This window comes from Labrus mixtus, chromosome 21, assembly GCF_963584025.1.
Source record: "Labrus mixtus chromosome 21, fLabMix1.1, whole genome shotgun sequence".
NCBI lineage: Eukaryota > Metazoa > Chordata > Actinopteri > Labriformes > Labridae > Labrus > Labrus mixtus.
In genome coordinates, this window is record NC_083632.1 from 8,585,014 (window position 1) to 8,609,538 (window position 24,525).

General features: G+C 39.3%; 3 protein-coding genes across 4 annotated transcripts; 2 read left to right on the plus strand and 1 right to left on the minus strand.

The window, feature by feature from the left end:
* Positions 1-607: 607 nt before the first annotated feature.
* ascc1 (activating signal cointegrator 1 complex subunit 1) lies at positions 608-15,996 on the minus strand. The gene is made up of 10 exons (XM_061028158.1): positions 15,758-15,996; positions 15,559-15,661; positions 15,358-15,455; positions 15,092-15,270; positions 14,833-14,966; positions 14,080-14,199; positions 13,832-13,956; positions 12,187-12,260; positions 10,314-10,452; positions 608-847 (listed from the first exon to the last, which is right to left on the minus strand). Exons 1-9 carry the CDS (start codon positions 15,873-15,875, stop codon positions 10,336-10,338), a joined length of 1,068 nt encoding a protein of 355 aa, XP_060884141.1. The 5' UTR covers positions 15,876-15,996; the 3' UTR covers positions 608-847; positions 10,314-10,335.
* A 198-nt stretch (positions 15,997-16,194) lies between these two features.
* On the plus strand, positions 16,195-21,095 carry anapc16 (anaphase promoting complex subunit 16). The gene is made up of 4 exons (XM_061028308.1): positions 16,195-16,247; positions 16,641-16,794; positions 20,255-20,329; positions 20,438-21,095. Exons 2-4 carry the CDS (start codon positions 16,653-16,655, stop codon positions 20,545-20,547), a joined length of 327 nt encoding a protein of 108 aa, XP_060884291.1. The 5' UTR covers positions 16,195-16,247; positions 16,641-16,652; the 3' UTR covers positions 20,548-21,095.
* A 1,509-nt stretch (positions 21,096-22,604) lies between these two features.
* ddit4 (DNA-damage-inducible transcript 4) lies at positions 22,605-24,469 on the plus strand. Of its 2 annotated transcripts, none has more exons than XM_061027723.1 (3): positions 22,605-22,757; positions 23,001-23,233; positions 23,337-24,469. In XM_061027723.1, the coding sequence occupies exons 2-3, from the start codon at positions 23,050-23,052 to the stop codon at positions 23,834-23,836; spliced, it is 684 nt and encodes a 227-aa protein (XP_060883706.1). In that variant the 5' UTR covers positions 22,605-22,757; positions 23,001-23,049; the 3' UTR covers positions 23,837-24,469. The 2 variants fall into 2 exon arrangements, with proteins under 2 accessions (XP_060883706.1, XP_060883707.1); XM_061027724.1 differs by having other exon boundaries at positions 22,608-22,757; positions 23,004-23,233.
* Positions 24,470-24,525: the final 56 nt, after the last annotated feature.

Here is a 24,525-nt window from a genome sequence, read left to right on the forward strand (position 1 = left end):
TTGGCTTTAATGCTTGAGTTGATTTTAGTTTTTTTCCATATTCAGTGTGTACATATTGCCTCAGGTTACCTAACTCCTCTGGTGATTGCCTCAGGAATCATTTTTTGAGTGGATTTGACTAAAAGACACACACATCCAAGAGGAAAAAAAAAACATGAAGTGCATCCTCTTCTAAAGCAGCGCCACACAACCTGTTACACATCTTAGAGTCAGGCTGCGGAAGAGTGCCTTTAATTGTAAAGAGATTAACTGATGTCATCTGTTTCCCTCCTGCTCCTCTCAAGGCAGATGTTGATAAATATTATCTATCCACTTCACCAAGCAGACTCAGTTTACATAAAGAGGAGTCAGGGACGGGAAGCTTCATTTAAATAACATCAGACACGACTGTGAGAAGAAAGATATGAAGGGTTGCTTATCTGTAAATATTTGCGGTTTATGAATTTAAACAGCGTATTGGTTTTACGTCCTACAAACTGCTCATAATGCCCAACACGTGCTCGGTTTCTTATCATGGCTGTACATATTTTCACATGCTGAAACTCATCTGTAAGAAACGGATCGGGAGTTTCTGCTTCACAACAATTATTCACAACAGGCCACGGTCGGCTGCTTTACACATTTATTTATTCTTGCCAGATTAAAACAGAATGATTAAATAAACTCCTGTGAGCGTGAAGCAAAACATCAGTAAATCAAATGTTAGTTTTCCAACAGATTTCAGCAAATGATTGATCAAAGATGCAGCAACACTTTGTCCATTCATGTTCATTATTTGGTGGAAACTGGATTCTGAAGTGTTTCTTCTTCTTCAGCGAGCCACACTGAAGACTTCTCCAACGATGACCTGAAACACAAAATGAGTTGATCAATAGTGATACCTTAAAGCACCATGGAACCTCAATTCTGCACTAGATGACTCTTCGTTTGAGTTGGGGTTTTTTCAGACGACTGATAAGAGACAGAAAATAACAAGCTAGGAGGAGAGAGTGGGGGATGACAAGCAGCAAAGGAGCATGGTCGGATTCTAACCCACAGACTACAACCTCTGTACATAGGACGAGCCACTTAACTGCTAGGCTATCTGACACCCTTCCACCTTTTTTATCAATATTTGATAAATTAATGAATTATAAAGTTGATCAAATATTAAAGTGAAAAATCTGAATCAAAACATCTAAAAGTCAGAGGCAAAGTCTTTAGAATTGCGTGGGATATGGCAAATGTTCAGTCTTTTTTTAACCTGACCACATTTTTCTTAATTAATTTAATATATAAACTGAAAATGAAAATGTTTGCAGAACGCTGGTCGATATCGCCAGATTGTTTGTTTGGCCAAATGAACTGTCCTGAACCCCAGATATGATCATTTTATGATTATTAAAATAAAATAAAGCAACACATGCTGACATCTGAGAAGCTAAAACATGCGTGTGTTAAGAATGTGTCGCTTGATAAACGGTTAACTTCATGAAAACAGTTATTACAGGAAATACAAACTTAAGAAACACTAATAAAAACAATAAACGTGGTTAAACCAGTCTTTTATAATGTCAGTGGTTTAGCTTAGAATGCTGCCTCACCTTACATGTGACACTTTATTTTTGTATGTTCTTCATTATTACCAGAACTCAGAGACCCCTACAATCTAATCATAATCATTATTATTGCCTTTATTATATTTTTAGTTTTTAACAAATCCAATTTTAAACAAGCAAATCTGTGTTTCTTCTACGACAGCCACTACAGTTTGTTGTTTGTGAGTGAGTTACTGCCTGTGGAAGGCGCTGCCGCTGTCAGAGCTGGAAAAACAAGTAGCAGTTCCTTGAAAGGGGGAGAACCGTCAAAAGCAGTTATTTTGAAAGTTGAGAGGAGAATTAACCACATCGGGAAGCATTTAATAAGTAATCTCCTGTGACTTACAGCTGTAAAAGAAGCAGCTATAAACGCGTATGGCTCTAATTCAATTGGATTCAAAGTGGGTCACACAGCTATTAAAAGTGCAAAGTTACTTCTGGGTAGTCTGACAGCAGTTTGCCTTTCAAGTAGCGTAGCTGCTGGTGTGCACTGCAGGCAGGGCTGGATCAGAGGGCTGCACCTTTTTCAATTACATGTCCACAATATAGACAGAAGCGGACTAACATTCTGAACTCCTGACATCTTCACTCTCACAGGAAGATTTATTTTAGTCGTCTTTATCAGGCTTATACCAACTACTATGAACCACAACTCCCCATCAGTCTCACTCTACATCCTCCCAATAAGAAACAGCTCTGTTGTGCTGCATGAAGGGATTTCACACTGAGCAACTTTGGAGGGGCTGGATAACACATTTGAATAGCTGTCAGAAGGAGGATTTGTTTAACAATTTATAGCTTCCAATACGGAGGGAGTGAGAGCAGAAAATCTCAGCTTCTGCATATCAACCTGAATGGATAGCTTTGAGTGTCCAATTAGTCAATGAACAGGGAAGAAATCGCCAATGGATTAAGTCTGATATATCATAAGCCTGTGTCACGATTTTGTATTTAATGCTGCATTAGTCCATTTTTTATATTAACAATGAATGGGTTCGATGATTAGTGTAACCGGAGTCACTCGTAAGGTGATTCCACACATTTATTATCTGTTTACGTACGCTATTGAGCAGTTTAGCCTCTTTCAGCTTTCTGTTTTGGCTTTTATAGCCCACGACTTGTCTGACTTGCATGGTTGACATGGGGTAAATGAGTCATAGGTCAGATTTGAATCCGGGCGCCCCTAAAGATTTGAAATGAATGGTGAATCTTTTCAGTCGTTAATTAAATGAAATGCAAAACATTGACTCGTTTGAGCTCATTAACTGGAGATTGGTTGCTTTTTTCTGTTCTTTGTAATAGAAAATGTTCCAACTTTGAGTCAAGTAAAACATGAAATTTCACGACACCCCCCCCCCCCCCCTCCCCCTTCTGCTTCTGTTGTTGTTACCGATATGTTTGATACTCAGTAGATCCATTGTTGAAAACGCTAAAAGATTTGATCTGGAAGGGAGAGATTTGTTGAAGCCTATTTTGAGCTCGTATTGAGCAGAGGGGTATGTAAGGTAAACAGCGGCTCAGAATGACTACCTGCTGTTCAAACACACTCCGCTTTGTGCCTCTCTTCTTTGTGTGAATGCTTCCAGCAGTAAACAGACGTGGACAGCTGCAGGCAGCCTCCAGACTCGGCTCTTTGAAAGATAAAGAGCTGCAGCGGGGATCACCTGCCTGCTCGCCGGAGACACAGATTAAACATTTTCAAATACTCTCGCCTTGACTGTCTGTCAAGGCCGCTCGTGCCCATTAGTGACAGAGTGATCAGCGTGAGATCCAAACGGTGGTGACGCTCAGTTGGAGAGTCACGTCCTACATAAAGAGAACTATCAAAGTAAGGCGCTGACATATTTCACCACAAAATGATTTCCAGTTTGAAATGTGGATAGTTTATTTCATGCCAAAGTTGAACACAGCAGGTGTATAAACACACAGAGTCCAAACAAGTCACGCTCTGAAAACGACGGCCAGCAGAGGGTAACAATTGGTGAAACCAAGGGCTGAAATGTGAATGAAGTGTTGCCTAAAACACACTTAAGGTTTTAGTATGTTAAAGATTATTATTGTGCTCCTAGTCTATCAGAGAAGAAACACTTTCTGACAGACTCAATATTTTCTGCATGTAGGAATATGATCCTAAAAAAACAGACTACTAAACCACTTGATGGATTCACCAGGTGAGATAATATAGTTTAAACTGACAAAGATCAAAGCCAAACATTTTAAAGCTTAGCGTCAACCTTTGCAGTTTGTTTTGACAAAGGACAATACTTCAAATGGCTGATGTCTCACGTCCTGGTTCACTTTTGTCTCCATAAAGGTTCATCATTTCAAAAAAAACAAAAAAAAACAAAAAAAAAAACTTAGTTCTGGGTTGTTTTCCCTGTTGGTAGTTCATCCTGCTTCACCGCAGCTTTCAGGCATTATTCTGTCTTTAACTAGCAGACTACAGTGACGGGGAGGTACTGTCATGCAATTCTCAGACAAGTCACCATATTCAAGGGCGGCCATTTTCCTCTGACACGCGCCCAAGTTGGAAAGCTCAAATGTTGTTATTATTTCGTACTGCTTTGTCCCAGGATTACGATTCCTTAAAAAGGAACCTGAGTAAATCAATCAACCAATCTTTATTTGTATAGCACCAATTCATTTTTTTAAAAGACACTTTACAAAAGAGCAGGTTAAAGACCTCACTCTTTGTTTTATATGAACTTTGCTAGTGTGGGTGCGCCCTTAGCTAGATAGCTGGTGGATTAATGCTAACGTTAGCGTTTGTCCAGCTGTCGCTAACAGGCTCTCAAATATGTTTTACTGGCTAAATGATCACTGGAGATTGGTCGTACCTTCTCGTTGAATGACATGTTGGATCACTCAAAAGACCTTTGGAGGGAAATCTTGAATTCAAGCTTGTTAAGGGAGGTAAACACGACAAGAGGAGCAGGAGTCTACCTACAGAAACGTCATCTCAGTGCTCCCTCGCTGTCAAATTCACCCTTTCAGTTAATTGGACGTGGTTTCAAATATTCTATGCTCTGCTCTGTTTAATGAACCTGATCTACGTTTGCAGTTTTCGTGCATTACAGCACACACTGGTAAAAACTCTCTGTGACCTTATTAAGTAATTAAGAGCTCAATCGATTTCATGTGTGTTATTAGTTACTCCGAGCATGCAAATCAAACATACCTACTGTATTAAAAGGTCACCTCTGTCAAACATCACCGTTTTTTTCTCCCCCTTCCCTATGCAGATGCTTATTATAGCTCCCTTAGATGGAAGCTTAATTTGTACTCAAGCTATAGAAAATTGTATAGTGCTGTTCTGAATATCAAATAGACTTTAAAATATGCACAAAAAAGATGAAAATCTGCTCTTAAAACAAGTAAAACAACTTTTACATTAAAAAGGTTGCTGTGAAAATTGGCACCAAATTAAATATGCAAATTGGAAAGACACTTGAACAATACTGGGTTAGAGATCTTGATTAGAGATTATAGTTGGCAAGGATGTTATAAAATTGCATAACTTTTAAGGTTGGGCGTAGTTTTTTTTTTATTTTATTTTTTCGCTTTTTTTTAGCTTTATTCGAGAGATAGGACAGCGGAAATGAGGAAGAGAGAGAGTGGGGAATGACATGCGGGAAAGGAGCCACAGGTGGGACTCAAACCCGTGCCGCCCGCTTGGAGGAGCGTCACCAGCGCCCCCGTATTTTTTTTTAGGAGTGTTAACCGTCTCTCTGTGTGGAAATCAAACTCTTTGTTCTGTCTAATCAGTATATTGAACATAAACGTGTCAGTGTTATTTCACATCACATTGTGATGGCTTGGTTTCAGTGAGTACCACCAGCCAAGCACCAGCACCAGCCTTTTAAAACATACGATCTGCGTGACTCATCCGAGCATGTAAACAAGTGCTCGCACACATGCCTCAAAGGCGAATAAGCTGTTTAACATTTTAATTAAAAACCCAGCTCCTCCGTCACTTAAGATCCACAGACAATGAGGAGCAGATCCACAGAGGAAACACAAAACAGACACAGAGGTCTCATTAATGCCGCCTATTGAAAGGGACACATGCTAGTCTCGAAATTCTCAAGGGTCACTTTGGAAGTTCCCTCAACAGGAAGCAGAGAGCTGACTAATTAGAGTGAGAGATGTGGCAGGGATACAAAAATATATGACTGTCGGTCGAGCCGTGCGCAAGCAAACTCAACCCACACACACACACACACACACACACACACACAGGGAGCCATGTGGCTGTTAAATGAGTCAATACAAAGCATTAACAAATTAAACAAATACTCTCACAAGTGGTTTGTGTTTTTATTTTCTGATTATGCATTTAATGTGATGAAATACATTATTGTTCCCTGAAATTATTGTTTAAGTCATGTATCAACCACATCTGGAAAAGAATGCTTGTTTCATCTTCTAAATTGTAAAAGTATGTTTAATATCTCCGTAAATTGAATGTCTTTGTGTTCATGGTGACTTTTATCTGTTTTTTGTCCTTTGATATTTGCATGTTGTGCTTTTATGAGACATTTAACCTTCGGCTTTGATTGCTTTACTTTGTCAATGAAATATATCTGTCGCTCTGTGTTTATTTTTATTTATCAGAATAAACTAAATATCTTTGGTGTTTTGTTCATTTATCTTAAATATCTTTTTAAATAAAATGTGCTTGTGTTTTTTGATCACCCTTCCTTGTTTTACATCTCAGTAAAAGTAAACATCTTTGAGTTGTTTTTTTATCTTTATACATGAAAATTTAATTTTTGGAACTTTTTTGAGTTCATATCTTTTGGAAATGAAAATATTTTGGGGTTTGAAAATGTAATTTCAAAATGTAATTTCAAAATGTAATGTTGGGATCTTCACTCATAAGCAGTAGGTAAACATAATAAGTAGGTCTGTAGCACTGTAAAGTTTTCTTTAAAGGTCAGATATTAGCCTCCATTTCAAGAAATTTCAAAAAGTCTCAAAGCTCCCCAAAACAAGTTTGCAAAGTTTGCAAAACCCCTCTATTTCAACCCTGCTCAGATCAGGCTGTTTCTGTGTCTGTAGCTTTAAATGTAAATGAGCTGTGTTTGACCACGCCCCTCTGGAAGGGCTTAGGTGGCTTGGGCTTTCTTGCACCATGTCCTATTGTTTACGTTGAGAAGGCAGACTCAGAGGGCAGAAAAACCACCCAGCTGTATGAGTGTCACCCATGTGGGGGAGGGGTTACTGCCCTTTGTGATGTCATGAAGGGAAGTCACCAAAAGGCCTGTTTGAGCACACATTTTCTGAAAAGTGGAGCAGGCAAATGATGAAGAGGATGGACTTCTCTAATAAACAGGCTAGGGACACATACAATTTATTAGTTTTAGAAAAACATGGTGAAGTGTATTTTGCATAATAAGTGACCTTTAAGTACATACAAGTTTTTTAATGGTGTATGTGAATATACAATTAAAACAGTAAAATATAGAGGCTAGCAAGTGATTTTTTTTTTTTAAACCACATCTTAAATGTTTGTGTACTGCTGCTAAATGCTCAATTACGGACTTAAATGTCAGCCATTTTAAACATTTTCTGATTAACATTTGTGACTAAGCAATTGTTCATATAGAGAAACAATCTATCCATGGTCGATACTCGAGAATTAAGCAGTCTGGTCCAATAAGTTCCTGACCTTTGAAACAAAATACACACAGAGGTATTTTAAATCAACATGTAGTCCAAACATCTTTCCTTGAAATGTGCTTACAAATTACATATGTCTCCAGCGTGAGTCTGAGGATGACGTGGGTTTTCAGTATCATCATTACTGAGGACATCTGCCTAACGCATCCTTAATCATGTCCCTGCCAGAAAAACAAGGATGCACAGTCTCCATGAATTCATTAACTTGCAAATCACCTTCTCCCTCTCCCCTTCTCTCACTGTCTCTCTCTCTGTCTGCTCTCTATTTACAATTCCCAGAATCCTCACTGATGAGTTACCTGCAAGTGGTTTATGCATAAAGTGTACTCCTGACCCAGTAACAAGCGGCACGGAGTCGCTAATTAGGTCCCAGAAAACATACATTTCATGGCCAGAAAGTGTCACAGTCGATGAACGGACACCTCAGCTGGCTCGTTGATGAAAATTTGCATCTCCCTGACTAATGGCGTCTGTTGACATGGCTCCAGGAGGACAGGGAGAAAAAAGAAAAAAGAAAAAAGAAGTCACACCACTGCTGAAATGGGAGGGTGGACAGCACAGGATGGCAGAGCTGACAAACAGAAACCGCCTCAGTTTGCATCATTGTAACTTTTGGCCACTCTGAGATCACCCTCCTGCATGCCAAGCAGAGAGCACAGCCAGCTGACAAGAGCGCTGAAAAAAAAGAAAATAGCTCTGACGGCAAGATCAAGTGACCGAGGCTCTGCGTCCAATGTCTGTGTTAACAGGCACACTCGACAGACGGGAGTGGGAGCAAGGTTGTCCTCGGTGTGGGAAGGGCACGGATAAAAAAGATTGAAAAAAACTCAGACTTGTGTAATAAATCATGTCAGTGACGCATTAACACATTCATGAGGCAGCGAGATGAAAGGAAACGGGGAAAAGTGTTTTTTTGACTTGCAGGAGTTAGTGATTGAGACCAGATCAAAGTGAAACTCAACCAGAATGTTTAAAAAAAAATTAAAGCTTATTTAAAAAAAACTATTCTTCTTAAAGCTCCTGTGAAGAACTTTTGGTTCCTGTTGATTTTGGCGCCCCCTGTGGACAAAGCAGCACGTCTCAGCTGTATGCCATCTTGTCCTTTACTTTTGTAAGTTGTGTTTTTTGACAAGTAATTTCATCGTGTTTTCTTTCAACTGTCAAATACATCACTCATTGGGAATATTTGCTGTGGTCAAAGTAAACAAAGGCTGTTTCTGTAGCGTGCTGTAACTTCGTCTGACACCTACCCCTGGCAGTTTTTTCCAATTACTGGTAAAATAAAAAAAAACGTTATTTATTAACATATAGAAAAGGTTCATCTTATAACTAACTGTCCCATTTTGTTTTGGTCACATTGGAGCATCTTTATTCATTCAAAAATCCTCACAGGGACTTTAATATTAGCTAAAACCTAAAATGTTAAATTCAGAGTTTTTGGTGGAAAAAATGCTGAGAAAACCTTGAAGAGCTATTTCAGCTATTTCAGCTATTATGGTCGACAGGTGAGACGACACAGAAAGGCTTAAATTATTCACAACCTGCCATTAATACTGACTTCCTGTATGACTGGACTAAAGTTATAAGAATGGCTAGGTCATTTAGGGAATAAAAGAAGCTTTGCAGCGAACCATTTCCTTAATTTTATAGAGAGTAGCACTGTGATGGATGTTATTTACCAGTAGACACAAAGTTAATGTTAGTGGTGGAAAACATAATCAGACCCATCACTAAGAGCAAGGTAAGGGATGTAGCAGTAGTCCTGGTGTCAGAAAATATTTGTATAAAACTATTGCCAGAAAATAAGTACTCAAATATCATTTTGCATTTACTAGGTTTTGTTGTTGTTGAGGAATCTTCAATTTGCAGCCATGTATAAGCAGCTTTCAGTTATGTATTTGATTGAGGTGGAGCTAATACTAACTTCTCTATCGAAGGTTGGGCTGTTTAATCTTTAACTAAACATCAAACAATGAATGGATCATGTGTTTGGCATCAAAATCTTCATCTGCAAAGTAAAAGTATAGTCATACAGTCGACGTAGTGGAGTAAAAAAAGAAGAATCAAATGGTGAGACTCAAGTGGAAGGAGCCCAGAAATGCTGCATGAGAACAAGTGGCAATTACTGGTTCCATTTCATTCCAAGAGCCAGCTCATTGTGGGTTTGAGGGTTAGAGAAGACGAAGCCAAGTTATTTCTTTCCCTGAAATATTGTATACAGGCTGGTTCTCACTGAAAATGTAAACAAAGGAGGAGTGGTCTTCTTAATTGTAATTTTCCCACTTGACAAACCAGCTTACAGGTGCATTGTCACCATCAATTAAAAAGAGGAGGGACAGTGACTTAGAACAGGCGTTCAAATTTGATGTCAAAATATCGGCTGTTAAGTATGACTTGATACGACTCGTCTGTACCAGACATGAGATGATTTGTATTTTAAGCACACTACTCGAGCGAATATATTTCCTACATTTCACTGTAATGACACTGAACAGCTACCCCAACAAACACTGATTAAAACCCTGAGTCCAACTCGTATTCAACTTCATTTCTTCAACTATCCAACTGGATTCAGTGTGTGACCTTCTCTAGAATGGAAGAAGAAAGGAGCATTGCTGTCTAACACTTTTCTTCTGATCATTTCTTATTGGAATTAATAATCCCCAAATTTGCAAAGACAATAATGAGGAAAGTCTTTCTCTTTTTTTTCTCTCCGTTCTATTAAAATATTCAGTGTCATTAACTCTGATGTTGTTGGACTCCCCGTAGAGAACAACTTCTCTGGAGACTGAAAGACACAAACAGAAACCTGCCTGCCTCGAGCACTCCAAAGTGATTATGCATGCACGTTTCATAATTCTAATCATTTTTCACTCTGATCGTTTTTTTTTTTTGCTTTGGCAGTACCCAGAGGATTTGAGAAAAACAAAGTAATTGCTACAGACACAGACGGAACAAGTCACCTGCAAGACTTAAACGACCCTCTGCTGCCCTCTACTGGACACGGCTTTCAAGGCACTACAAACTTAAAACTCTTCACGATGAACTTCTTACCTCAGTATGTGCAGCGATGAGCTCATGAGAGGTTGATGCTGCCTGCAGACGAGTAGTAGCCCGTACAATCAGTGGAATATCTCTGAGACAGCAGGACAGCATTCAGCTCAAAGTCTCCAAAGTGATAAGCTCCGAATTTCTGTCATGAAAACAACACGTAATAAATAATGAAATAAAAATCAAAAAGTACAAAACTCCACCATATAAATAATTTTTTTTTTTAATTTAAGGCATGTCATGTTTCCAATTTCAAGGCAACTCAACCTGGAATTGATTCAGAAAAGTGTGCTCCTTCATGTTAGACTCTACAGAGGAAAGACAATTTGCTGACAATTACAAACACTGTGTTACTATGGTTACAGAAGTCTCCTGTAATTTGCCAGGGCTAAAAAAAATCAAGGACTTTATTTTTCAAACAAAGACTTTGTCTAAGCCAGAGCGGATGAATTTAGAAGTTTTTTTATTGACTGATATCAGATGAAACTGCACCTGGAAGATTTTAAAGTCTGACTGTATTTAAAATAAATAAGTGAATAAGTAAGTTAATAAAAACACTATTTTTGAGCTGTGCGGGTTTATTCTTGCCCTCAACATTGGGTTCAATTCATATTCTAATAAGATATTTGCTCTATATATTAATTGCAGATTGTTCTTTATTACCTTTTATATTTGTTTGCTTTAATTTAAACAGTGTTTCTTTTAACCATCCATCCATTATCTATACTGTTTTTCCCGTTGCAGGGAGCTGGAGCCGATCCCAGCTGTCAATGGACGAGAGGCGGGGTACACCCTGGACTGTTCGTGAGTCAATCACAAGGCTGACATAGAGAGAGACAAGACAACCAGCCACACTCACATTCACACCTATGGGCAATGTAGAGTCACCAATTAAACTAACAAGCATGTCTTTGGACTGTGGGAGGAAGCTGGGAAACCAGGAGAGAACCTACGCGTGCACTTGGAGAATATGCAAACTCCACACAGAGAGGCCCTGTCAGACAGGGATTTGAACCAGGAACCTCCTTGAGGCAACAGCGCTAACACCGTGCAGCCCTCCTTTTCAACAGTTGATCTCAAATGTAAATTACATTTTGGAAAAAAAGTCTTGAATGTTCAGAAATTAGCTGACGATAACAACATAATATAACGGTCTACATGTAAAGCCGTCTGTTGCAGGGTCCTGGTGTACTAAACCTGTTTGTGATGTGAAATTGGGCCATGCATAACTGGCCAGTAAGTAGATCAAGAGGGTCTAATTACATATCACAGCTGCTCTGGGAACAGAATCATTCAGTCGCAGCTTGATTTCATGAAACCTGGCGGGGTCTGAGTGAGTCAGCAGCAGAAATTAACCCGACTGTCCTCCGTGCACGCTAAAGTGGAATCAGAGTGTGCCACCCCCAAAGCCCTAAAGCTCTCCATTTTAAGACCTTTTAATTAATTTGAAAGCTCTTGAATCCCACCAGGACTTGAAATGCAGAGGAAATGTCAACCACAGTTGAAAAACCTGAACATGCAAGTACTTTGAATATGCAGAGTTTTTGCATGCTGTTATAGTGTAATGTTGTTTCATTGGCCTGAAGAGAGCCTATTGCAGAGATTTATCACCACTCACAACACTTCACAAAAGGGATGTTTTCAAATTTAGCCAAACATAATAAAGGAATTGGTGTTAAAAAGTTTCTGCAATCAATGTGTACAACTGGGTCCTACCTCTATGTGCTTTTATACCCTTTGGCCTACAACTATGATATATGTAACATGACTATTTCAAATTCCTCTTATGTATTCTTTATCCAGTATTGACATCGAGCCTGGATACTTGTGATTCAGGAGTATTTTTAAGGGCATGTGGGAGTATTTTTCCACTCACCTTCAGTACATTTCTGGCATCAAAAGCCTCCCTTTCACTCATGATTTGTCTTCCTGTTCCACCTGTGTCTTCAACTGCCAATGAAAAGCAGAACAATGTCATTCAGAACGCTGAAATACAGATATGCTATCTCATGATCACATAAACATGCCCACTGCTGCGTCAGCTGGCAAAAGTAAGGTGACAATCAAGGTCATCTACTTTGTGAAACCCGTTTGTGAAACAGAGATGAAAAACACTGATTTTAATCGGATTTGTCTGCATGTTGGCAAACACTGTGAGCAGTGACACGGCCACTCCTTTGTGCGGTGTTGTTGGTCAGCCGAATGCACATTTGAGAACTGGGGCTGGACCTAATCCATGGCCAAAATGAATGAGGCCATTGTCAGGGTACTTGGAAAACACGGTGCTGGGTGCACGTAAACAAAGATGAGGCCAAACAGAGAGCGAGCTGCCTGATGTCTATCATCAGGAATTTGTTGTTGTAATTGTTCAAGATTCTGTTTGTCGTCAATGCAGCCCAGGTCCGAGCCAAGAGATAATGAGGGGACATTGGTAAACATGTGGAGGGCAGGAGCTGCCGATGTGATCAGAGCAGGTCGATAAAGTTGTTTTTTTATAGAAGCAACAGGAGCAGCACTGTTTTTTTTTTTTTTTTGAGCTTTATTTGTTGAGCCTAAAGTCAGAGTTTTCATGAAGCTGGCTCTGTTTTCACCAGGATAGATGGGTGCTTCATACCAAAGAGTTAAATTAGTTGCAATGAGAAGCGTCCTATAACTTAATCTGCCCTGAGAGTATTCTCTGAGAGCAAAATCGACTCCCAGCAGAGAGAAAAGTTTACACGTGCCGACCAGTTGAACGTGAGGTTGCTAATGACACAAAGCAGCAATCTCTGGTGTAGATGAATTGAAGGCAATGCAGTAGTGCAAAACACTGCATTTCCTCAAGTGTCCCTTTGGTGCCGGCTCCAAAATCCCAATTAGAGCTCAAATTAAAACGCCCATTTTTACAGCAGAAGTGAACATGTTTACAGCCTAGTTCAAAAATAGTTATGTTCTTTACAGCTTGTTTCTTTATATTTGGTAGAACTCATCCATATCAAGGCTAAGAGTTATACATGATTAGGGTTGTAGCTGATTTGAATGATAGACGGGGGCTTTTGGCCGTTTGCCAAGAGGATTTAGGCAGCGCCTCAACTCCAGCTCTTTTTCTGTTACTAAACAGAGCGAAAGTTAGGTAGAGATAGCATTTCAAATAAGGCGGCCACCATCATTGGGCTTCAAAAAGCCTCTTCAGAAACCAATGGGCAACGTCCCTGAGACTATGTCCAAGTCTATGAATTCTACAGATAGATGCAAACTGTTACATTGCACATTGTTGTTTTTTTCTCACAGGTCTTTTTTAAAAAATGTTTAATTTTTTTAAATCATCTCATTTTGATTTGGCAAAAGACTAAAATGATTTCCACATTGGACAGGGGAAGGGATGATGTAATATTCTCTCATATTCTTGACAGCACTCTGTTCCTCACAGCTTAAAGACTCTTAGGAAAACTGCTCAAATTGTGAAGTTGAACTTTTTTTTAAAAAGCGTTAAGGGCCCATTTATACAGTACCCGGGGTACTGTCATCATGTCATTCGTTACCTGTGGAGTCCTTCCTGAACAGAGTGTTCATCACAGTGCCGTGCAGCTTCACTCTGTCCCACTCTCTAACCATCAGCCCTGCTGAGACAAAATGCTCAACCAGCCGGTCAGCAATCACCTGCAACCTAATAAGTAGCATGATTTAAAAAAAAAAAAAAATTCAAGTAGAATAAAAAATTCTAAATTTTGAGGTGTCACCTTTGTAAATCTATTTAATTTCTCACTGGGTTTGTAATTGATCCACTTACCTGTCAGATCCATCTTTCACGTTGACTTTAGCATACAGCACATCCACCGTGGCTGGATCATCATTCATGTACTCTATCCCCTTCACCGCCAATGGCAGAGATTTTCCCTCTGTGATGTCCCTGACGGACCGACGGCAAAATCAAGACAGCAGCTTCTCAATTGCCACATCAATCTTAAAATAAAGATTTCACTTTCCGTTGACTCCATTTGTGCCGTTAGACATCAAACTGGACTTACTAAAAAATGCTTTGTATTTTATTTGAGCAACTGTTCAACAAATAGCCCATTAAAAGTGTCTCTTTTCTCGACATATTTTCCAACTTAACTATCAATAACACTGAGCCGATTTATTACTGCAGAAGAAGACATCTTAACAACTAGGTCACAACACATAGTTTCATTTCATTTTAAGTGGCATGGTTTATTAAAACAGCTGGAGCCTGTATTTTAAAGTAAATAGGAGTCAACATTGTGTTTGCTGGGGACTATTTTCTTCTGTGGATCTGATGTGCTATATGTACTTAAACAACAGGACAGTGAATACTGAATAATTTAGAAATAAATTGCGATTCCCATTCTCATAATAATGAAGGAACATCCAGTGCAACAAGGTTTCCATAAATGTGTTGTTTGCTTCAGACATTTCATACTTAAAGCAGGAATGTATAGAGTTGTCCGTATAATAACAGTTTTCTTTTATTTTGTAGTTATACACTAAAGAATATAAAACAATAATCTCGATTGGCCCCTACCTGATGAAGTTTTGACACTCTTGGAGATGCTCACACGCTTTCCTCACTTCCATGTCATTTAACAGTGCCAGGGTGCCGACCGTCAGGTGAAGCTTTGCAGGGTTCTGAAAGATGCTTCCATCTACCCCGTGATCCTGCGAAAAAGATTGAAAACACAGAAACTACTGAGGATAAAAAATAAAAAAAAAAGGTTGAATGAATGTCTACGTCTTGCCCCTCGTCGTCACCCTTCTTATTCACACCGCCCTCTATACGGTACCTGTGAACACTGCTTCAACGCCTCCTCTTTAAAAGTCAGGAATCCTTCTTGAACTTTTGCGTCGTTCAGGGGGAACGACAAGAAGTGTGTGAAAGGCTGCTTTTTCCGGAAGCTCTCCACAAGGACCTCGACTCTCGTGACTGCAGACGAGACTGCAGCTTTGTGGGAGCCTGTGATGACTTTGAGTCAAATAAAAGAAGACGAGAGTAATTATTTTGATCAAGCGAGTGGTCTTTAACTTGTATTGAGAGTTTCTTGATCCTCACCGATCTGTCCTTCCACTCCTTGCTTTGGGATGCTGATGGACGTCTTTGTGTCGAACTCTAGACGTCTGCGTGTCTCTCCTTTTTTCCCAATGATGTATCTGTAGAAACAGGAGGGAAACAAAAACACACATTATCCTACTAAAACAAACCATTTTGTGCTTTTCAAGGCGGAGAAATTAGGGATCAGTTTTTTAAGCTTACTTGTAAAGCACACTTGGGACATCAATGGCACAGCGGTATCCTTTATCAGTCTGTTCAATGCAGGTGGTGTCACAGGATTCATCTTCTGCAACATCTTCACTCTCTAAAAAAATGGTAACCAAACACATATAACAACATATTGGTTTAACTTTTAGGGACTGTCAACTCAGTCTGAGGTGTCACAAACATTCCCACCAACCTGGTGGTCCCATGTAAGAAAAATCTTCCTCTTCTTCCTCATAGTGTTCATCCTTTGTGATATTCCTTCTGTATATTCTTCCGTCTATATTTATAAGAGGTGGACGTAAAACCTCCATAATGTAAGGAAGCTAACCTAACAACTTAAAAGGAATGTTTTAAGAAGTTGTTAAATAAGCTGAAGTAGCTTTTGAAACACCTTTTTTTCCACAAGCTGGCGTTAGTTACCTGACTAAACTCAATGTGTTGATTTTCTTGCTTTACGGTGCGCAGAAGCTGCTGTTAATGTTTTCGCAGATCTACAAACGAACATACACGGTAACTTCATTAAAAAAACGGGCCATCCATGTGGTTTGAGATCTGCTGTTAAAATGCAAAGCGCTTTAAACGTAAAAGTACACCTCTGTCGTAAAACTAGTGTCGAAACATCTAAACAAACAGCAGCAGCAGTAGAAAAAAAAAATCGTTTCCGATTGACTTTGAAGTAGACGGTAAATTATGTTTTTTAAGAGCTTAATTTTATCGATGTTGTGTCTATTCACGTTTAAATGTAAATGTTAATAGTTGCCTATGTTGGTGTCAGACGGAGAGTTAGCTTTATTGCTAACCACCTAGCAGTTGATATGAGAACAAAATCTGCTATCGTTTGTTTTCATGAGCTGGTTTTGCCAGGACCCAACAGTCCTGTATTGTTTATCTTACCATATTACGTTAAGAATAACAGTGATTTGTCGTTTTTTTGTGTGTGTGTGTGTGTGTGTGTGTGTGTGTGTGTGTGTGTGTGTGTGTGTGTGTGTGTGTGTGTGTGTGTGTGTGTGTGTGTGTGTGTGTGTGTGTGTGTGTGTGTGTGTGTGTGTGTGTGTGTGTGTTGTTTTTTTTAAAAGTTTACCACGGCGATGGCTGCGTCTTCTTCGTCCTCTTCTGCGGGAGGAGTCAGCGGCAGCTCGGTCACTGGATCTGGGTTCAGTGCCTCGGAGCTCATCCCTCCAAGAAAGGTGCTTTACACGTATCCTAAAGGCGCAGGAGAAATGATGGAAGGTGAGATTTAACACTAAGGCATCTGTTTTCATGAAATTGTTTAATCAGTAAGATTTAAAACCTCAACTTTAAAGATAAGATAAGATATACTTTATTCATCCCAGCAGGGAAATTTAGGTGTTCCAGCAGCCAGCATACATACAAACACACAACACAACACATATATACATACACACAGCACATATATACAAACACACAACACAACACATATATACAAACACACAACACATATATACATACACACAACACAACACATATATACAAAGACACAACACAACACATATATACATACACACAACACAACACATATATACAAACACACAACACAACACATATATACAAACACACAACACAACATATATACAAACACACAACACAACACATATATACAAACACAACACATATATACAAACACACAACACAACACATATATACATACATACATACACACAACACAACACATATATACATACATACATACACACAACACAACACATACATACATACAAACACACAACACATATATACAAACACACAACACAACATATATACAAACACACAACACAACACATATATACAAACACACAACACAACACATATATACATACATATCCACCCATACAAAAAAACATGAGCCCACAATACAGTTTGATATATGATATATGAAACTCAGGCTAAAGTTTAAAAGTTTAAATGTCTTCTGTCCTTACTTAAAGGGGAGTCGTTATAAAGTGCAATTGCAGTAGGTAAAAAAGCCACATTAAGACAATTATGGGCGGCTCAGTGTGGCTCAGTTGGTAGGTCGGAAGGTCGAGGGTTCGATCCCCAGCTGGGCAACATGTCCGATGTGTCCTTGGGCAAGACACTTAACCCTGAATTGCTCCCGCTGCTTCAGTGGTGGTGTATGAATGGGATTAGTTACTTCTGATGGATGATACTACATAGCGATATGAATGGGTGGGTGTGACCTGCGGTGTAAAAGCGCTTTGAGTAGTTGGGAAGACTAGAAAAGCGCTATAGAAGCTCAAGTCCATTTACCATTTACCATTTACAATTACAAAGTCAGCCTACTATCACCTGAAGAACATATCAAGAATTGGAGGACTTATGTCCCAGCAGGACCTGGAAAAACTTGTCCATGCTTTTATCTTCAGTCGTCTTGATGACTGTAACAGTGTCTTTACAGGTATACCTAAAAAAATCAGTCAGACAACTGCAGCTGATCCAGAACGCTGCTGCTAGAGTCCTCACCAAAACCAAGAAAATGGATCACATCAGTCCAGTTCGGAGGTCCTTACACTGGCTCCCAGTCTGTCAGAGAGTAGACTTTAAAATCCTGCTGCTGGTTTATAAAGCGCTTAATGGTTTAGGGCCAAAATACATTAGTGACCTCCTGATTAATTACGAACCATCCAGACCTCTCAGGTCGTCTGGGACAGGTCTGCTCTCTGTCCCCACAGTCAGAACTCAACACGGAGAAGCAGCGTTCAGTTTCTATGCTCCTTATATCTGGAACAAACTCCCAGAAAACTGCAGGTCTGCTGAAACTCTCAGCTCTTTTAAATCGAGGTTGAAGACACACCTGTTTACAGCTGCCTTTCATTAAACAATTTTAATAAGATTTTTAATTTTAACTGTAACTTTTAACTCTTTTTATATTTTTTATTTATTTATTTCAATTAATTTCATTTGAATTCTTTTTATTTGAACATATGTTCAGATTTAATAAAATCCAGTGATTATTTTTTTTTCATGTTCTATTTTAATGTTTCTTTTCTTTCCTCTGTCATGATGCTTTTGATGTCTTGTGTGAAGCACTTTGAATTGCCTTGTTGTTGAAATGTGCTATATAAATAAACTTGCCTTGCCTTACACTGAAGAAAGCGATGGGTGATGTAGATAGCTGCGTCAGTCCCAGTGACTTTGTGCCCTTCAGTTACTGTTGGATCTCACATTTGAGGCATGTTCATTGAAGGCTTTATTCAGTTCTCTGAGCTAAGCTGAAGAAGTCTGAAGAGTTTTGAAGAAATAAACAGGTTCCTTACTGTCTCTTTTATGAGGGAAAAAAATAATTATTATTATTGATTAATTCATGACACCAGAAAAGTTGTTTAACCCTACTATTCCTTCCTTCTAGGATAATTTCCTCTTCAATGATCTTAGTTTCTTGAAACAACTGATCAATGTTTTCATGTAAAATATCACTACTGGTTTCCTTTTTTCCCAACTGATTGAGAAACAGTAAAAATCAACAGTGTTGTGTAGTAGAAGACTGCATATTTGTAGATTCTGCCTCTGTGAAAGCTAGAGACAAAACAAAAATATTAAGATTTACTTAATAGTGATCTGGCTACCAGCTACCAGACCAACTTTCAGATTTGGTCCGCACTGGGACTTGAACCGGCGACCCTCCGGTTCCCAACCCAAATCCCTACAGACTGAGCGACTGTCACCCAACTTCCCAGGTTTTCTAAAGCTTGGCATGTGACCATCTTCTGGAGCAGTGATTGCTCTACAAATTGCTCTACAAGCTCTTCACGGTGGTTTGCAAGAGCTTTGCGAAAAACCCTTTGAAATTAAAGTCAGAGTCACTCCAAAGATAAATTTATTGTATACAGACAAGAGTCATTGCATTTCCACTTTTATACATTTGAATATTTTAGATGTAAAATTTGCTGCTGCCTAGCATAACATGATGAATGTGAAGTGTTGCGACATGCAGTCTGGCACAGCATGAACAAGAAACACTCATTATTATGCAGTCATACTCCAGAGGTCTTGATTATGGCATATAAGTACTTTTGTTAAAAGATAACAAGGTCCAAAAACAGTCAAATGTAAATGACTAAATTGGCCCTGATAATACGCTTAATGCTGGCCGTACTCACACCTAGACTTGGCAAGATTAGGCCAATCCAAACAGGCTAATTTATCTCACAAAGTATTGTAACTAGTAGAAGTAGTGATTGTAGTAGTTTTGATATGTAGTAGGGCATGGTTTGGAACATCTAAAGGTTTTTTATGTTCCGCTTTTAGTGAAGTTATCTCCAGGCAGATTCTTGCCCCCCCTCTTTATTCTATAGCACTTCAATACCTCTCTCCACGTGGGATGTATGTGTGGGACCAAGGCCATCTTGCTCTGTACTCTCACTCCCTCTCTTGTGTCTTGTCTGTTTGAAAGTGTTCTAATTAATGCGGTTCGGTTTGATAAAAGTGCAGAGTGCTGCAAGTTTAAAAGCAACAAACACACTGATGAATAGGACTGTCGTGTTACTAAAGGTCTGGCAGCGCTGAAGGCTGTTTTTATGTAACAACAACTGAAAATTGCACAACATTCAACTCGAAGTCCTCTTTCAGGAGTAGTTTGAATGCTCTATTATAAAATTGTCTGTTTAGTGTAATGAACACAAAAGGCACAATTATATCTCTCTAATCTTGACTTTTTTCTGTTTCTTTCTAGATGGCTCAGACCGATTTTTATGTGAGTCTGTTTTCAGCTACCAAGTTGCCTCCACACTAAAACAAGTTAAACATGGTAAGTCAGTTTACTGTTTATGAAAGGAATGCTGTACATGCTGTTTTCTTTGTGTGATCCATGAAAATTCCTTACCCTAATAGAGTATCACTTTTGTACCTTTTCCAGATCAGCAAGTGTCTCGAATGGAGAAACTTGCGAGCTTGGTGGAGGAGCTAGAAGCAGACGAGTGGCGGTATAAACCTATTGAGCAGCTATTAGGATTTACACCGTCTTGAATACAGCTATCAGGTGCCTTCAGAAAATAAAGAAGCCAAATAGAAGGAGGTGGTTTATTTTAGTGTATAGCTATATTCATTTGTTTGGTTTTATTCTATTTCAGATTCTTTATATCTGGAAATACTGAATGTGAGATCACTTTCGCAATAGTCTGAGCATTGCTTTCTTTTTAAACACGTCTTGTTTACCCAAAATAAAATAACTAAAACACCTCTCAGTAAAAATCTTTGTTTGTAATAATTGTAAACATATCAAAGTTTTTTTCTGCAAGTTCTTGGTATGTTTTTTTTTTCCATCTGATTTATGCTGGAAGGTTAGGTTGTTTTTCCAGCCAAAGCTGTTCTCAGTGTTAGGGGAGAAAACATTTATGTTGTGTAATAAATCCCTTGAAGTGAGGTATTGTGTTTCCTCATGGCTGCTTTGTAACTCATAAATCTGAAAAACTCCTGCCTGCTCGCTCTCTCTCCCCTCTCCTTAGTGAGTCCTCATCTCTGTTTGCTCCAGCACAACAAAGGGAGCTTGTAAATAAAGTCATACTTGGACATTCCTTGGCTTGTGTATGTTTGCTTTGCAAGACCTACGACTTGTTTGTTTGTTTGTGAAGTATCAGCTGTTCTTCAGAGTGAACAGTTTTTTTCTGGCACATTTTGAAACTTGATGATGTGGCGGTGTACGTGACATTACTCTTGTATGTTGACAACAAGGAGATGTGCAGATCTGTGATGTTTTGCTCAGCGGCTTATTGTTTTCAAACAAATGAGGGCTGGGACTGTACAGAATGTACTTTTCTGAGTAAAAAATGTCTTAGGGCGGCCCTGGACACTGTAAGACACACCCCTAGTTGGAGCTTAAATGTCCCTTTTTTTTTTTTAGGAGTTCAAAAGTTTTACCGCACACCTTCTAGGAATCCATTTTACAAGTAGTGTTCTCAATGTTCTTGAACATTCATGACAGTTATTTTTTTTGTACTGAAGACTTTAACTTTGGCTCAGAATCTTTGCATATGAAAAAGGGAACTACCTCCCCCCCCCGCCCCGCCTCAACCCCAGAACTTTGCTGTGGACTCTTCATTCACAACATCCTCCCCTGAACATACTGTGCCTGCGACACGTGCTTATGTCTTTCATTTCCTGATATAAAGTACAGGCCGTCCCAGTCACGTGCAGTAACAGCGTATATCTGGCGGCTTTCCAATAACTTCTTCTATGCAAACATTGAGTTTGTCATGCACAGTATGACCAACAGAGGCAGCAGTTTTTTCCCTTTGTACTGCCAGTTTTATGTTTTTATTTCAATACATTTAAGTTTCTCCTTCTGGAGTACTATAACTCACATTATAACAGAGAATATATCTTTAATAGTATTCACATGCAGGTGTGTATCCCTTAAGTAGTTTTGGAAGCACTATAACACATTTATGAATAATATTCATGCTTAATAGATAGAGACAACACATGCTTAACAGATATATTAAATATTAGTTTGTCTGCTTCTTTGCTTGTGCATCCAAATTGTTGTGCTTTTTTTTTTCAATTTGAGGTGGAAACATTACATCATAAAACATATATTTAATTTGTCCTGCATCAAGAGTTGTGTTTTACTTTTGATGGTGTTGATGAGCATGAGCTGATGTTTGCATCTCTGTGTGCCTGATCAAAAATTCTGATGTAATGCTTGAGCAAAACAGGTGACGTAATTGTGCACTGCAACACTGTACCAGCAGAGCTAAGCCTGCATGGACTTGCTGCTGGACCTGTATGCTGTCAATACACTCTGGATGCGTATACAGTTAAGAAATGTATATGTATGCCTATGAAAAATATAAAACAAAGAGATACAGAATGATCGTTGCAAGCCCAGGCAAGACCCTGTACATTTCCATAACACTGGTGTCTGCTATTCATCATATCAACCCCCCTTCTTCTGCTCCGTGTTTGTCTTCTCTGCTGGCATGTTACCAGGCAAGATACAGCGCAGATGGCGTGCCCCTCTTTTTGATTGGCTAGCTGGAGAGAGGATGGGCGTGGCCTAACAGCCCCTATATAAACATTGTTGTCGGAGAAACTGCGGAGCCTGGCAGCTGGTGAGAGAAAGAGGCAGCGTCAGGGATAGAAGTTTCTAGGCAGTTGTTATTGAAGACAATGAGCAGGCAAAAAACTACATGAAACACTCGACAGCGAATTCAAACGACGTCGTTTGCAAATACGCGGTAAGTACTGTTTTACTATTGTATTTCTGGATAGCTTTGTTGCTCATTTTAACCAGTTTTAGAGCTGCTACCTCCATTGAAACAATGGTGTTCTTGCTAATAACTTTTCCTATTCATGCATTCCGAAATAAGCCATACTTAAAATGCTTATAACCTAATAATTGGGTTTATTTAAACTGCTAACTTATCCCCTTCTATTTCTATTTGAAAGCTTATCGGTTGTTTTTCTCTTCTCATGAATAGCAGATCACAGAAGAAGCTATTACTATTGAATACTGCAAAGAAGACAACCATGCCTGCTCTGTCTGCACCTACTGATATCGGCAGCTCACCACCTTCCCCGGTGGACAGCAGTCCACGGAGGCTGTCCTGGGGCAAACTGGTGCAAAGACTGACTGATTTCAGCACATCTAGCAATGGCAGCAGTATAGAGTCTGGGTCCAACAATGGCAGCAGGAGTGATCTCTCAGACTCAGGTAAGCAGTGCTGCAAACATTTATAATTGACTTATTAGAGGTTATTTATATTTTCCACACATTGCATTCTTCTGTATCTTACCCATCTGTGTATTTTCAACAGGCTCAGATGTCTCAGGTGACCTCTCCCCCTGTAATGATGACCTGTTTTATGATCCAATGGAGGAAACCATCCTGAAAGAAGTAGTGGACCTTATTGCACGAAGCTTGAGAGAAGCCAAAGACTCAGACTGCGCCTTACGATGCACAAAACTGCTCATTCCTGAGAAACTTCTGGAGCACATTGGACAGGAGCTCCTTCACCTGGCGGCTAGTGAGCCCTGTGGTTTAAGAGGGGCTCTCATTGACCTGTGTGTTGAGCAGGGGGCCACCTGTGAGAGCATGGGGCAGCTATCTGTAGACCCTTACCTTGTCCCCACCTTTCAGCTGACCCTGGTGCTGAGGCTGGAGTCTGGGGGACTGTGGCCAAAAATCCAAGGACTTTTTACTGCGAAGTCTCCTACCAGCCCCGTAGTGAGACAAGCAATCAAACTTAGCACTGGTTTCCGCGTGATTAAGAAGAAACTGTATTGTTCTGAAGATCTGCTCATTGAAGAATGTTAAGAGGTGTAGAGGACTTTTAATGGTTTATTGTCTACGCTTTTAAAACGAGCTCACAGAAGAGCCTTATTACTGTAATGTCATGTGTATGATGCCTTCTAAAGTATAAGGAGGGACTATGTCATGGTACATCCTATTGTTCCTATTGTAAGGGAGATAAAAGTTCATGGTACCTGGAGCAGGTGTTGCTTAAACACCCACTCTGCACTGATGACGGAATTTTCAAATGTGTTAACATCCTGATATATCTGCTCAAAAGGCATTTTGCAAGCATTGAAGTGCGTACCTCAGTTTCTATTGAAACAACGTAAAAGGCAGCTAGCTATATGATTATATTCATGAAAGACCATTGTGTTTTTTTTAAGTGTTAATTAATTGTAACGTTCACCAGTTAATGATATGTACACCAAGCATACCATTAGGGACCTTATTAGTAACTGCTTTAATTTCAGAGCAGAGGCCTACCACTGCTTGCCTTGTGCAGTTTATGTGCAAGCTACAGCTATTTCAGGCTCTATCTTGTATCTGTGTGGACCTGTTTGCATTCAACTTTATTTATTTGACATTCAAATACTCATACCATTGCACTGTTTTGTACTTCCATGATGCAAATAAATTATTTTTTTCTACAATTCAGTTTTCGGTTGACTTGTTTTTATGAAACTTTTCAGGTCTATTCCATTCATTCTTAG